General features: G+C 42.1%; 1 protein-coding gene across 1 annotated transcript in view; it reads left to right on the top strand.

Annotated features, from left to right (window-relative positions):
• Window positions 1-6,343, top strand: part of LOC132069644 (amine oxidase [flavin-containing] B-like) — a 54,192-nt gene extending 47,849 nt beyond the window's left edge. Inside the window, exons 14-16 of the mRNA XM_059466006.1 lie at window positions 1,255-1,317; window positions 1,716-1,877; window positions 4,810-6,343. Coding sequence (XP_059321989.1) covers window positions 1,255-1,317; window positions 1,716-1,871 — 219 coding nt within the window. The 3' untranslated portion in view covers window positions 1,872-1,877; window positions 4,810-6,343. The remainder of the gene's footprint in view (window positions 1-1,254; window positions 1,318-1,715; window positions 1,878-4,809) is intronic.
• The last annotated feature ends 7,979 nt before the right edge of the window (window positions 6,344-14,322 follow it).

Raw genomic sequence — 14,322 nt, 5'->3', positions numbered from 1 at the left:
TTAATCACTGTACTGAGAGATCCTGGCTGTCAGAGCAGGCAACAGCTCAGTCCTGCAGCTCTGCCCACCAAGCCAGGCCCTTCCTCAGTGTTTCCAACACCGTGATGTTCCACTGAGACAACCGTAATACAGAGTCACTAAACAAGGACTTAGATATTTTTCTTCTGAGAAAATGCCAATATTCTGAGTATTTTCCAGAAGATTACAGTTTATGGAGCAGCAAACGAAATTTAATCTTTGTTTTATGAGGTGAAGGGAACCTTGTGGCTGAAAACCAGTCAAGGAACACAAATTGTCCTGGAAGGAATGTGGAGAGTTCATCTAGCCCATGCCCAAGAGACAGAGATCAATTGTTCATAAATTATCCTATTTGAAAAAGTTACACCTAAGGTGCTCTTGAAAAGATCCAGAGGTCTCATGACCTCTAATATAATACAGGAGAACCTCTTCAGCTGAGGATTAATAGGTGCACTTGACTGGTAAAAATTTTGATGTTTTCCTTTCCTATTTACTTATGAAAGGAAAACATGTTGAAAATTCAGTGATTCTCAGTCTCCTGCATTGAAGAGTTCACACTGTCCATGAGTCATGTCTACACTAAAAGCCCCTTGTAAAAGATGTTAAATCTTATATCTACAATTGCCTGGAATAGAGAAAACATTTTTATCACCATCTCCATTTTATTTCACTGTAGAAGAAACTAATCTTGTTATCTTCTCTGAATATAGTTTCAAATAGTCTTTGCTATCCTACTCTGCTGTCTTTGATTCTTTGAATGGGAATTTCTCATTGCAAAGGTTTTAGTTTTAGTTTTACTTTTCTTTGGCTGAAAGTAGTGGTCTGTCATCACTCCCACGATGCTGTTCCTCTTCCTACATCAGGATAAAATTTGCAAAACAAGCTGTTCCCTGTAGCTGGTGTCTTCATGCCTCACTTTGCCATGAGTGTCTGCTTAACTCTTAGTCATAATCACTTTATCCTGTTCCCCTGGGACTGGCCAAATTCCAATATCTTGCAAGGACTAACTAAGCATAAAGAGATTTTTCTGTTTCTGTGTTCCACGAGGAGGAGTGTCTTATTAATTATCAGCCCTTTCCAGAAATAAGTTGTAAAAGGTTGAGTTTCCTCTTAAAATTGGAATACACTGTGATTTATGTGCTCAGTTATGTCATTTTTAAACAACAATTGAAGCCTTTTTTTTTTTCCTGTCTTGAAGTATCAGTGGTACTTATTGAGAATGTTGTTTGTTTTCAGATACTGTTTGCTATGAGGAAAATCCCAGACAGTGAAATTTGGAAGCCAGAACCTGAATCAGTTGTAAGTATTTATGTAGATAAAATGGATTGGGGTTTTTTCTGCTGTTTTGCTGATGAGATAAATTTTTTTTGTCTGTTTTTATGTAAGTTGACTGAATCAAAGCCACAATAAACTTCCCCTTTCTCACCAAAATTTCCCTTCCCTAAAAAAGGAAGGGGAGAGAAACCCATGTGACAAGCCTGTAAGGCAGGATTGGAAAGAGCTGCAGTTCTTAGCTGGACTGTGAATCCTTTCCATGTGTGTGTTCCTCCCTTTAACAGAGCAGAAAATCTGGATATACTGCTTCTTCATAAGATATTACTGCATTAACCCAGTTCTGTTCCTGCTGCAAGAATCTCTTGATTTATATCCCTCCCCACAGTGGAGATGTATGTGGATAATGGATGCTCTCCCCACAGGATGTGCCAGCTTTGCCCATCACCACAACCTTCTGGGAGAGAAACTTGCCATCTGTGCCAGGACTGCTAAAGCTGATTGGATTTTCCACTTTCCTCACCTCTGTGGCTGCAGCTGGGGTATTTGCCTACAAAAAGGGACTTCTGGTTCGAAACTGAAAAAAGGTGCCAGCTCAATGCCTCACAATTGAGGGATTTTCTTTTTTTCAGAGGGTTTTTTTCTTTTTTTTTCTTTTTTTTTTTTTTCTCTTTTTTTCTCTTTTTTCTCTTTTTTTCTCATTTTTCTCTTTTTTCTCTTTTTTCTATCTTCTTTTTTCTCTTTTTTCCTCTTCTTTTTTTTCTCTTCTTTTCCCTTCTCTTCTTTCCTCTTTTTGCCTCTTTATTCCTATTTTTGCCTCTTTTTTTGCCTTTTTTTCTCTTTTTTCTCTTTTTTTCCTCTTTTTTTTTCTCTTTTTTTCTCTTTTTTTTCTCTTTTTTTTCTCCTTTTTTCTCTCTTTTCCTCTCTCTTTTCCTCTCTCCTTTGTCATGTACTTTTCTGCCTCCAAAATCTGAGGAAGAGGTGAAAACAGTAGAGAAAATAGGCAAGAGGGAAGGGATATAGTAAAGGGATCCATATTGAAAAAGAACACCTAGGGTCCAGCCCTACTCCTAGCAGTAACTTCTTGGTTGTTGAGTTTCTGGGGTACCAAGTGTTATCACCTTGAGGTTTTGATCCAGATTTCAGAAGTGACGAAATATCTCTCTGAAGCCTTTTCTGGTGAGGTTTCTGCTTGGTTTTACTCCTCTGTTGAACCAGACCCTGAACCTCAAGTCTCCACAGGCTCTATTTGTACTGTACAACAAAATCTCTAATTGTAAACAAAGGATTTCTGCCTTCCTGTGGGGTAGGCTGAGAAAAGAAACCAACAGCTTCCAGAATAATCAGATAGTTAATGCAAGTCTGGTATGAAACTGTTTGTATTTTTATTTCTTACCTAGGGAGCACCCAAGGGACAAGCCAGGCTAAATTTATCCATCTGAACTATGTAACCATAGGATGCTGGCATTTCCAGTGGCATGTATGTCCTACAGTGAGCTAAAGGACAGTAGTTCTGCTGTGTTTGGCAATGTGCTTGAATTTCAGGCTCCCCAGATGTGTCCACAGCTGCCTGGCACAGCAGAGCTCCTGTCCAGTGGAGTCTGTCCCTGTCAGCACCTTGAGGCTGTCTCTTGCCTGCTAGGGCACAATGGGCTTGAAAATTTAGTGGTGGCATTAAACAAACAAAATAAAGGAAAAACAAACAAAACAAAAAAAAACCCCCAACTTATTTGCCCCCAAATTCTTGGTTCATGCTGAACACAGTTTTGCTGATTTAGAGTTTTGGTCTTTCCTAACAACTATATTGATGGGATTAGCAGTTCCACTTCTGCCTGCTGTGCTGTGTTGCACTGACTGTGCACTTTTGGTAACTAATAAGGGATCTAAATGATAGTGAGATCAAAGGGAACTGTGGATTGCAGAGAGACATGCAAGTGCTTCTGCTCTCCACAGCTTGGTACTGTTCAAAAGAAAAGAATAACATAGAGAATATATTATAGAATAATATAATATAAAAATATAAGGCAGTATGCAGAGGTAGGGGGAGAAGTAAGAAAAACAAAAATCCACCCACCAAAACCTCGGTGCCTACTTCTCAGAGTATTGGTACCTTGTTCTGGATATTTCTGCTGTGTTACCTGTGCACAAGATGAAACAGGGAGACACAGATGTGGCTGAGAACAAGAACTGGTGCACATGAAGTTGGAGATGTCTGGAATTTTTCAGAGCCTGTTTGCTGCACTCCTCCCTTCCAGGAGTAGCAATTTATATGTAAAAAATATTGGATTGCAGTAAAGAGCCATGGAGGGAAGTATAATAATAACTTCAGCAACTGGTGTGAGCAGACGGTGAGGAGCTGTATCACCAGTCTCAGGCAGAATTTTTGGGCTAGCATCTGATCTTACTTGCGTAGAGCAGTGCTTTGTTCTCCAAATAGTCCCCTGGAAATGCACTGAACTGCTTGGAAAGCTGTAATATTTGTGAGCAGCACCTCGCTTTCTGGCCCTTAGGTTTTGTTCCTTTTAACTTGATGTGCTGCTTAAACATCATCTCAGAGCAGCAGCTTGGATTTTATCACAAATGAATAGGCTCATAACAGCCTTTTAAAATGCATGGGGGAACTTTTCAAGCATCAAGATCTTTAAGGCAGAGGAAGAGTGCAGCAGTGTGCATATGGCCTCTCTGGTTGTATCACATGGAGCTCTAATTTGCTGGGACATTTGCCTGCTGCAGAGAGCTTCAACGTGGCTTTCTCTGCCTGTGATTTATTTACTACATGAATTAGGAACTGAACGCTGAATGGGAAGTTCAGAGCTTTGGCAACTCACACAATTCTCAGGCCAGAAATAAACACAGGAACCTAAATTTGGGAAGACATTTTTGAAGTCCTGGCCCCAATATTTGTAAGTGCTAGACAGTGAATACATAGATTACATATAAAGAGCTGCTGCATTTGCAGATAATTTTTCTGCCAAAACTGCTTGGAATTCAGGTCCTCCTTCTGCCCTAGAAATACGCCACATTCCCTAAATGGGAGCAAATTCATGAAACTAATGAGGATAAATTAGTTTTCTTCACATCCAAATTGTATTCCTCTCTTCTTTGCTCCTGAACATGGCAGAAGTTTCTCCCAGTTCAACAAGATTGGGGGACACAAGGGGAGAAATTCCAATCAAAACCAGAAATTAGGTAGTTAAAACTGAACTGAATCATAACTTCAGCTTTTCATGAGATTGGCCAATTAAAAAAAATATTGAAAAGTTTCTATACTTATAAGACTTTTTTATTCTTAGTTTCAAAGTGAAAGAAAAATGGGAAAAAATATAAAGCAATCCCACAAAGCATTTCTCATTTTATTCTGCCACAACTAAAGTAGGGGAGACAGGGATTTATTCAAAATAATATATTCAAAATAAATTTGGTTTCCCTGAGATTTCTAATCAAATCTGGTTGGAACTGAGGGGTCTGAACTGTGACATCTCTATTAACATAGTAAAATCTCTGTATTCTTCCTTGCAGACTGCCAAGGCTTTTGGAAAGCTCTCTCTGTCTTTACAGCCGTGTCTTGCTATGATTGTGCTGTGGACCTTCCCACCACTATGGGATTAAAAAAGGATTTGCCACTGTTTTCTCAACATTTCCACACAAAAGAAACACGTGGCACCTTGTGTACATGGATGCCAGTGTGATGAGGGAATTGACAAATGGAGGTAGAGAATCAAGCTGCTTCCCTGTGGCTGGAGGGAACTGTTAGCACTGACTTACATTTTTTAAATTGAAATTCATGCCAACCCTTTGAAGAGAGGAATGAAGTCTGTTTTAATGGATAACCAGTTGTGCTGTACTCTTAATAAATTAACACATTTGATGAGACAACTGCTGTCATGAAAGTTCCAAGAGTTTACCAGCTTTGTAAAATGTACTATAGGAACAACCATGGAAATAATTGTATTTGTCTCTTACAAACTGAACTGTGTTACCATGCATATTTTGTAATGCTCATAAGAGTTTACAAAAAAAAAAAAGAAAAAAAGAAATTTACTTTCTTGTACACTGTTCTGATAGCCACTATCCATTTCAAGAAATGATGGGCATAAAAATCTGTGTTAACCAAAGTACTTGAAATCTAATTGTATAAACTACTCAATAATAACAAGGATGTGAGCAATCTGAGGCAGCCCCCTTGCCTTCCCTTTAATTTGTGCATTTTTTCCCCAGTGCAGCTCTTGATTCCAAATAGCACATCTGCTCTCAATACAAAGACATTAATCAAGTAATTAAGTTCCTCTCTGAGCCTTGTCCATCACTGGAACCCATGGCCTTGACAAGAAATTATAGGGCTTAAAGAAATCTGTGTCCACAGTGGGACTGATGTTTCACTGAAATAGGCTTTACAGATGTGCAGAAATTTTAAGATTTTTTCCCCTTTTTTGAGTCATGAAAACATAACATTTTTGAGGAAAAAGGAATTGTATGGCCTCCAGAAATTCCAAGGAGCCAAGATTAAATAACAGACCTGCCACTGCTCTCGGGCAAGAAGCAACCCCCCTCAAATCACAGGTGACAAACATTCACAAATAAACCTGACCTACGTTCAAACCAACTAACATTCCCTCTCCTGTCTCCACCACCTTGAGATCACCCTGATCTTCCTTCTGTTGAAGACCAGAGTGTAAAAATGAGGCAGCCAAAGCAGCCTGGCTTTCCCAGTGTCTCTGCAGTGAATTCCTTTAGGCGTTGTCATAGACTGCCGCTTGTGGCGTGTCTGCTGTGCTCCTGTGCAGCTCCGTGCTCAGTGGTGCCTGCCTCTGTGTTTTGGAAAATAAATTTAAAAAGAGTGACTTCACTTTGCAGGAATATGTATGCTGTGCGTGTGTGTGATGAATTTGTGCCTTTTATAACTGTAGCATTTTCTAAAGTGCCTCTGTGGTGACTGTCTCCCTTGGTTTCCTTCTTCAGCTCTCTTTTAAATAGGCTCTTGCAGATATTTTTATCTGACAGCTGTGAAATTTTTTTAACCTTAATTAGAATCAATAAATATTGTCATGTCACATGCGTTGTATGAGGATTTTCTTTTGTGGAAAAGTAGTGGTATTCTTTTGGATGTAGTGGTATTACTTACTGACCCAGCATTTTACATTTTAAACCTGTAACTTCAGCTTTTCTTAGTAAAGAAAACTCTGTAAAGAAAAGGAGAGTATAAAAGAAAAATACAAACCCACCCAAGCAACTCCCCAAAACAGTGCAAAAACCCCACTCAACCCCTTAAATACACAATTGAGAAAAAAAATCAAGCTACATTTGGTAGTAGTATAGATACTACAAGTATAGATAGTAAAATTCTCTTACACTTAAGAATTAGTTTTTACTATTAAAGAGCAGGTGGCCTAAACTGAACATAAGAAACAGACCTCATACCAAATTCTGTGTGATGTAAGCATAAAAACCCTAGAAGAAAGGAGAGACCAAAATCACTTAATTTCACCCACTAGCTCAGTGTCAGTGCTAGAGAGATAATGGAACTGAAGAACAAATTTGCTCCTGGGAAGGCACCTGTGTTGAACAAAACTGTTGGCCATGGATACTGGAGAAAGTGCAACCATCCATGTGAAAAACATCTAAAGTGTGCAGTGCTCTTTGTATAGGCTTACCTTTCAGCATTACAAGTTATAAAGGAGCACAAACACAATGAAAGCAAACACCCTCAACTAATCCTTCACACACTCTCTAAAGCATCTGTCCCCTAAGAAACGTGTCAGAACCAGTAATGCATTTCATAGCCCTCAAAGCAGCCAGCAAGTGGCTATGCCTCTAAAATATTGCTGCTGTGTGGGTTTGTGTGGCCAGGTTTTGGTAGCAGAGGGGCTACAGGGGTGGTTTCTGTGAGAAGCTTCTGGAAGCTTCCCCCATGTCCAGCAGAGCCAATCCCTGACAGCTCCAGGATGGACCCACTGCTGGCCAGGGCTGGGCCAGTTAGAAAAGGTGGTAACACCTCTGGGACGACAAATTTAGGAAGGAAAAATAGTTATAGTGCAGATGTAATTGCAGCCAGAGCAGAGCAGGGTGAGAATGTGTGAGAGGAAGAGCCCTGCAGACACCAAGGGCAGGGCACAGGGAGGGGCAGGAGCTGCTCCAGGGGCTGGAGCTGGGATTCCCTGCAGCCCTGGAGAGACCCTGGTGGGGCAGCTGTGCCCCTGCAGCCCAGGAGGGCTCAGGGATGCAGAGATCACCTCAGCCCAGAATGGGGCTCAGGGGTGCAGAGATCACCTCAGCCCAGAATGGGGCTCAGGGATGCAGAGATCACCTCAGCCCAGAATGGGGCTCAGGGATGCAGAGATCACCTCAGCCCAGGGAGGAGATCCAGAGAGGGGCACAGGGAAGCTGAGAGGAGCCTGTGAACCCATGGGAGGCCCATGAAGAGAGGAGCCCACCCTGGAGCAGGATTCCTCAGGACTTGTGACCCTGTGGGGACCCACACTGGAGCAGGCTGTGCCTGAAGGACTCACCCCATGGAAGAATAACCCACAGTGAAGCAATTTGTGGAGAACTGTTGCCTGTGGGATGGACTCACATTGCAGAAGTTCATGGAGAGCTGTCTCCATGGGAGGGATCCCACACTGGAGCAGGGGAAGGAGCAGTGACAGGAGCAATGTATGATGAACTGACCATAACCCCATTCCCCATCTCCCTGTGCCACTGGGGGGAGGAGGGAGAGCTGGGAAGCAGAAAGGGATGGGTGGAAGTTATTTTTGCAATTTATTTTTACTTCTCATTTTCCTGCTCTGATTTTGTTGCTAATAAATTCAATTAATATCCCCAAGCACAGCCTGGTTTGCCCATGATGGAATTTAACGAGTGATCTCTCCCTGTCCTGTCTTGACTCATGAGCCATTTGTTGTATTTTCTCTCCCCTGTCCACCTGAGGAGGGGAGTGACAGAGTGGCTTTGGTGGCTGTCTGGCATCCAGCCAGGGTGAAGCCACCACAGTGTTTTGGGTGCTGAAACCTGGGATTATGAAGATTTTGAGATAAGGATGGTAATTAGGAAAGTTTGGGCAAAAAAGGGACTGAACATTGTTAGGAAGTAGAATACTCACAGTGAATTTTTCTGTAATTGTGGTGAAGGCACAAGGGGTGGATTTCGTGTGAACTGCCAATTTTTGTTCTGTGTTGTGATGTCATTTTGATTTTTGTGTGGGGAACTTTTCTCTTGCTTTGTTTGGTTAGTTTTGTTGATGTGAATGCAGGTTGTATGATAGATGTGGATTTTAATGATAATTTTTAAATAGTTAAACATGTGATTCACAGAGGTGAGAGGTGGAAAGTGGAGTCAGATATGACCTACCTTTTTAACCCTTTGTTCAGACATATCCTGGAGCATCCCAGAGGACATAACTGAAATATATTATTATTAATTTAGCTATTTACAAAGCTTCAGAGTGCATTTCAAAGAGACTGTTGTCAGCCAAGGGGTGCTTCATTATTTCCATCACTCCAGTGCACAGACAATTAATGTGGACAGATTAATACAGAAGAAATCAATTTTGTTTAACATCTGTAAAAGATACAAATATGATTTCTCAAGAAACCAATTAGAAATCCCATTCATTGTTTAGAAGAAGATAGGATGTGTGTGCAAATTATTTGGCTAAATCATGCAAAACTCAGTGCTACTATAAGAGAATAATTTTTTCTTCTTGTCTCCTGTAATTCTACCAATCTCTCATCTGGAGCAGATCCCAAAATGTTGGAAGGACTGATGGGTTTTGCCTTCTGGCTCAAAACAGGATAAATTCTTCCTGAGCCTGTGGAATTGCCTCAGAAAAAACCAAAAATCCAAGAATTATGGGCCTCAGATGGTAGAACCAAAGTACGGTTTGGTATCTGCTGGAAAAAAAAGACACATTTTTTCCTCAGGTTGGTCCTGCTCTTTGGTGTGGGTGTGGAAGGAGGCTCCTCATCCTCATCTGCTGTTAAAACCCATGCAGGTATTGTAGGATCTTCTCTCTCTCTCTCTCTGTGTCCAGGTAGGAGGGATGGAAGGGACTTTGAAATTCAGTTATTGCATTCAATTGACTTGCATCTCACTTTTCCTGCATAGAGCACATATTTACCCACCTAGAGGGCAATTTATGAGCTAAAACTCAGTTGTCTTGTACCTCTCAGACATTCAAGGGCATCTTTTTCAGCCTCCAGCTGCTGCCCCAAAGGAGGCAGCTCTTCCAGAGGCCCAAGAGAAATTGTTGTCATACATTGCAAAGGTTCCATATTGATAGAGTATCGTACCTCGATGTTTCTTGTAGGCAGCTCCTCTAGGCACTGACTCTTCCTTGTCCTCATAGCAGCCAACTAACTCCAGTTCCCTCAACCAACCAATCCACTCTTTTATAATACTCTTCTTATTGCCTACAGCTGTGGCCTGTTAAAATCAGGCCTGCTCCTAATCTTTAGTAATTGGTTCTGCTGCAACTCTTTTGTAAGATTACATTCTATACCACCTTCATTTAGCCATACTGTATACCCCTACAATTTCCCCTTTTTCTTTTAATTAGAGTTGCAGCATCTCTAGAAGTACATATTCAAATAAATTAACATTACGACATATTAATACATTTCATTCAGAACCAATAGCTACACAAGTGTTCAGACAACATATTACAAATATATAGTATGAATATAGACATATTTCTGAGTGTTGGTTCAGTTTTGCAGCTTTTCTCAGTTTACAAAGCACTTATCTTCAAAATCTTTTCTACTCATATTTAACAAACACCAATAGCTGCAATTGATATATTTTACCAATAATTTAGTATTCAAGTCCTTTCCCCAAATCCACAGGGTCATATAGTTTAGTCCCAAATCCACAGGGTCATATAGCTTAGTATCCAAGTCCTTTTTCCCAAATCACAGGGTCATATAGTTTAGTATTCAAATCCTTTTTCCGAAACACATCAGGGTCACCATTGGTTATCATACATTGCAAAGGTTCTATTGACGTTATACTGCAAAGGTTCCATATTGCCAGAGTTTTGAACCTCCTTGATGTTTCTTGTAGGCACCTCCTCAAGGCACTGACTCTTCCTTGTCCTCACAGCAGCCAATGACTCCAGATCCCTTCAACCAATCAATCCACTCTTTTATAACACTCTTCTTATTGGCTACAGGTGTGGCCTGTTAACATCATGCCTGGTCCTAATCTTTAGTAATTGGTTCAGCTGCAACTCTTTAGGGGATAAGATTACACTCTATACCACCTTAATTTACCCATCCTGTATCCCCCTACAAGAAACCTCCTAAACCAGCCCTGCGGCACAGATGATCTTTGGGTACCAAACTGGGCAGCTTCTACCTCCCACCAGCTGCTGATGGCAATTAGGTATTTCTTGGGGCTTTGAAGAAGTGCACCAGGGGTGATGTGAGCTCTGTGAATATAACATGGTCCATGTTAATAGGTGACTGAACATATAATGTGTTAATTCACAGCTGTCCTTTACCAGACAGGCTATAGATGAATTTACTTGTCACTGGAAACAGAGCCATGATATTCTAGTCATAATATTAGCAGAGTTTGCTAGAAAAGCCTTCAGTTGGCAGCTGAGTCCCAAGAAAAGCTGTAAAAAAATACACCTGAGTCAGAGGCTTTGTAAGCTGATTTTGGTGTGCCATGGTTTGTACAATCAGTAGCAATAAGCTATTCTGAAACTAAACTATTTCTAGGCTAGAAAAAGGTCAAAAAATAATTTTAAAAATTAATCATAGAATAGTTTGGGTTGGAGGGGATGAAAGGGGATGTTTCTAGGGCATTTAGTCCAAACCCCCTGCCATGGACATTTTCAACTAGACCAGGGCGCTCAGAGCCCCATTCAGCCTTGAACATTTCCCGGAATGGGTCATCTACAACTTCTCTGGGCAACCAGTTCCTGTGTCTCACCCTATATTTAATCTAAATCTATCTTCTTTTAGTATCAACCCCTTTGTTCTATCACAACAAGCCCTGCTAAAAATTCCCTTTCCAGCCCTTTTAAGTACTGGGAAATTCTCTGAGGTCCCCCCAGAGCCTTCTCTTCTCCAGGCTGAACAACCCCAATTCTCTCAGCCTGTTCTTATAGGGGAGGTGGTCCAGTCCTGTCATCAGCTCAGGGAACCTCCCCTGGGCCCACTCCAGCAGGTCCATGTCAAAATACCTGTGAAACACCCACTGAAACACACACTGCTTCATCCTCTGGGACTGACCCAGTGCCAGGCTGGCTCATACCAGTTCTCCACTCCTCCTGGCACTGCTGAAAGAGGCAAACCAAGTTTTGAGTCCAAGCTGGTCTCACCCTGTGTTTTGACAGAAGGTGAGATGCTGTTTCTAATTTAGAAGCAAAAGGTATTAGCTTTCTTCCAGGGATGGATTTTTGCTGTGTGCACAGTGAGTTTTCTGATAGCAATGTTTCTAATCCTTTCTTAGCAGGACAGCCCTAACATAATAAGCCATTTCCATCCCGCTCCATTTACTCTGACATCTACAGGCTCTGTAGACTCCTTCCCACCATCCCTGCAGCTTTGTGGGGGAGAAAAAGCCTCATCCAAATCCAGGTGATCCATTCATCCGACCTCTCAGGTTTCTGTGGTTAGAATGGCTCCCAAGGTATTAATGAGGCTTTTTTCCCAGCCCCACAACCAAAAAAGTCAAGATTCCAGGGCTCTGGATCTCAAGGTTGTTTATTTTTTCTTGTCTATCACATTCTTTCTCTGACCCACTCAGATCTGTCTGGCAGGTTGGGTTGTGGCACACTGACCACACTTAGGTAGTGTTACCTTTTCATACTAAGAATTATGTGTAGTTATTTACTATGGTTTTCCAATACCTATCACCTATATTAGTCAGTTTGTCTCTACTCTAAACCAATCCAGAAGCGTCACCATCACAGCAGAAGGTGGAGGCCGAGAAGAAGAACAAGAATGACAAGACACGCCCAGATTCCTCCATCTTGTCTCTTGAACCCCCATTCTAAAAACCCCAAAATTCCACTTTTTCACCCTGTGGTAAATTGGCTATCATTCTACTCAAACTCTTGTGGCTTGTAAATCTTCACACACAGTTTGTAATTGTTTCCATGGGCTTAAGTCGAAGCAGAAGTGTTTTTGATTGCGTGCCAAGGTCTCTGAGCCCCCTGCCAGGGCAGCCAGAGGAATGTCCTGGGTCCTTACAATGACCTACAGCAGAAAGGGGCTGAGCAAACACAGAGCAGCCTCATCTTCCCAAGGGCATAATGTCGTGGAATGTTAGCAATTTCTTTGAGATGGGGAATGTCTCTGAGTCCCTGCAGCAGCAGTGACTCCAAGAAGCACTTGAGGAAGTGGTACCCAGCAGAAACACCAGCCTTTGGATGATTTGGTTTGTCAAGTGGCTCTGTTTGCCCCTCTGCCTACTGGGATTTAACTCTGCACTCCAATATGCTCTGGTGCTTGGCTGGCAGGAAGCAGGGAAAAGGAAACCTATCAATAATGCACTGAGGCATCCTTGTCAGCCCTCAGGCTGTGCCCAATTTGCATATGCTCCAAGCTGTAAGAAAACACTTTGCACAGCAGTGTTGCATTTAGCAGAAATTACATTATAATTTCAGATGTAGAAACTTCTATTCCAGGTCTGAGGCAGGGAGGTGTCCCATTGGGAGGTGCAGTCATTATCTTAAACAATTGAAATGCATGCTTGTACTTCATCAAAATCAAGGGAAGACATTACTCCAGCCTCCACTTGCCAATTCAGTCCAAAGTGGAACAAGACTATTTAACTAAATTAGAAACTATATTATTTCCCAATAATTCTTTATGAGATGGAGTGTGGCCAGAGCAATTTTTCAGAGTGCCAGCACCTCTATCAATCCCTGCAAAGCAAATTGCCCCCACAAAATCTCCCTTTTCTGAGAAGGGGAATGCCCAGGAGCATTTAGGGTCTGTGCTCACACTTTTCTTCCAGCTCCTTTGTGCTGCCCAGTAGGAGACAGGACTCGAGTCGCCCTTTGGAGGAAGTTTTGCAGAGCTGGCAGGGGCTTGGTGCCTCAGCCATTTCACTGCCCTGATTTCTGCTAAGGACTGGCCAGGGCCGGGAGGCAGAGCCTGCAGGGATGGAGCCTCTGCTTCCTCCAGTGTGGCGCATCAGAGCTTGGAGATGGGTCAGAACTTATTTTTAAAGCTGGGGACTTGCATCATTTCCCTTTAGTGTGCTTCTCTTGCAGAGTTCAACAGGAAGGGTGAACACCAGGCCAGAAATGCAGAAATGCCCCCAGAGACCTTTCTGCAAACCACAGTGTGAAGCTTCTGACACATATTTCTTTGTGAGGTGATAAAATACTGCTATGAGTAGCCCAGAAGATGACAGCCTTTGTTTCAGCCTGTGCCATGCTGCTGAGCTGGCCATGCTGTCTGCAGCTGGTGTCTGCTGACAGAACTCCTCCTCAAATGCCAGCCTCTGCCCTTTGGAATTCAGCCAGGTGCCCTGGATTTAACCAAGGTTTTGATGAAAATGATGGGGCTCAGGCATTAATCCAAGGAGTTTTCAAGTGAGTGATCTGGTCATGAAAGTCCAAATTCCAACACAAGCAATAATTATGTCCTTTCCTTCATTTTCAACCTCATCTCAAGTGGCAGCTGCCCTCCTGTACTGTGAGTGGCAGGCATATTTCATAAAGAAGAACTGTGGGAAGATACAGATGGCAAAGGGCATCTATCGTATATTTTCTTGTGCTTGGTAAGGTTAGAGACAGTGCAAATTCATGCCCCTATCTGATCTGTTCATTATAGAGCAGGGAGCACCACATCCCTGGGACTCTGGAGGAACAGATGTGTGGCTTGAAGGCACTGCTGATCTCCTCTGGCACCCAGCAAGGTGCCAACACCCTGCCAAAGCTTCCCTCTCCTCTCATGTGTAATGGGCTCTCACTTGGGAAAATTTTTTCCAGCTCCTTCTATGTGTCCTGGGTTATTCTGTCTCTGTTGTATTAGATGTGTCACCCTGTTTAAGTTTTTCTAAGCCTTCTGATGTTTA

This window comes from Ammospiza nelsoni, chromosome 2, assembly GCF_027579445.1.
Source record: "Ammospiza nelsoni isolate bAmmNel1 chromosome 2, bAmmNel1.pri, whole genome shotgun sequence".
In the NCBI taxonomy this organism is placed as follows: domain Eukaryota; kingdom Metazoa; phylum Chordata; class Aves; order Passeriformes; family Passerellidae; genus Ammospiza; species Ammospiza nelsoni.
The sequence above is the reverse complement of the archived record's forward strand: the minus strand, read 5'-3'. Positions and strand labels throughout refer to the sequence as shown.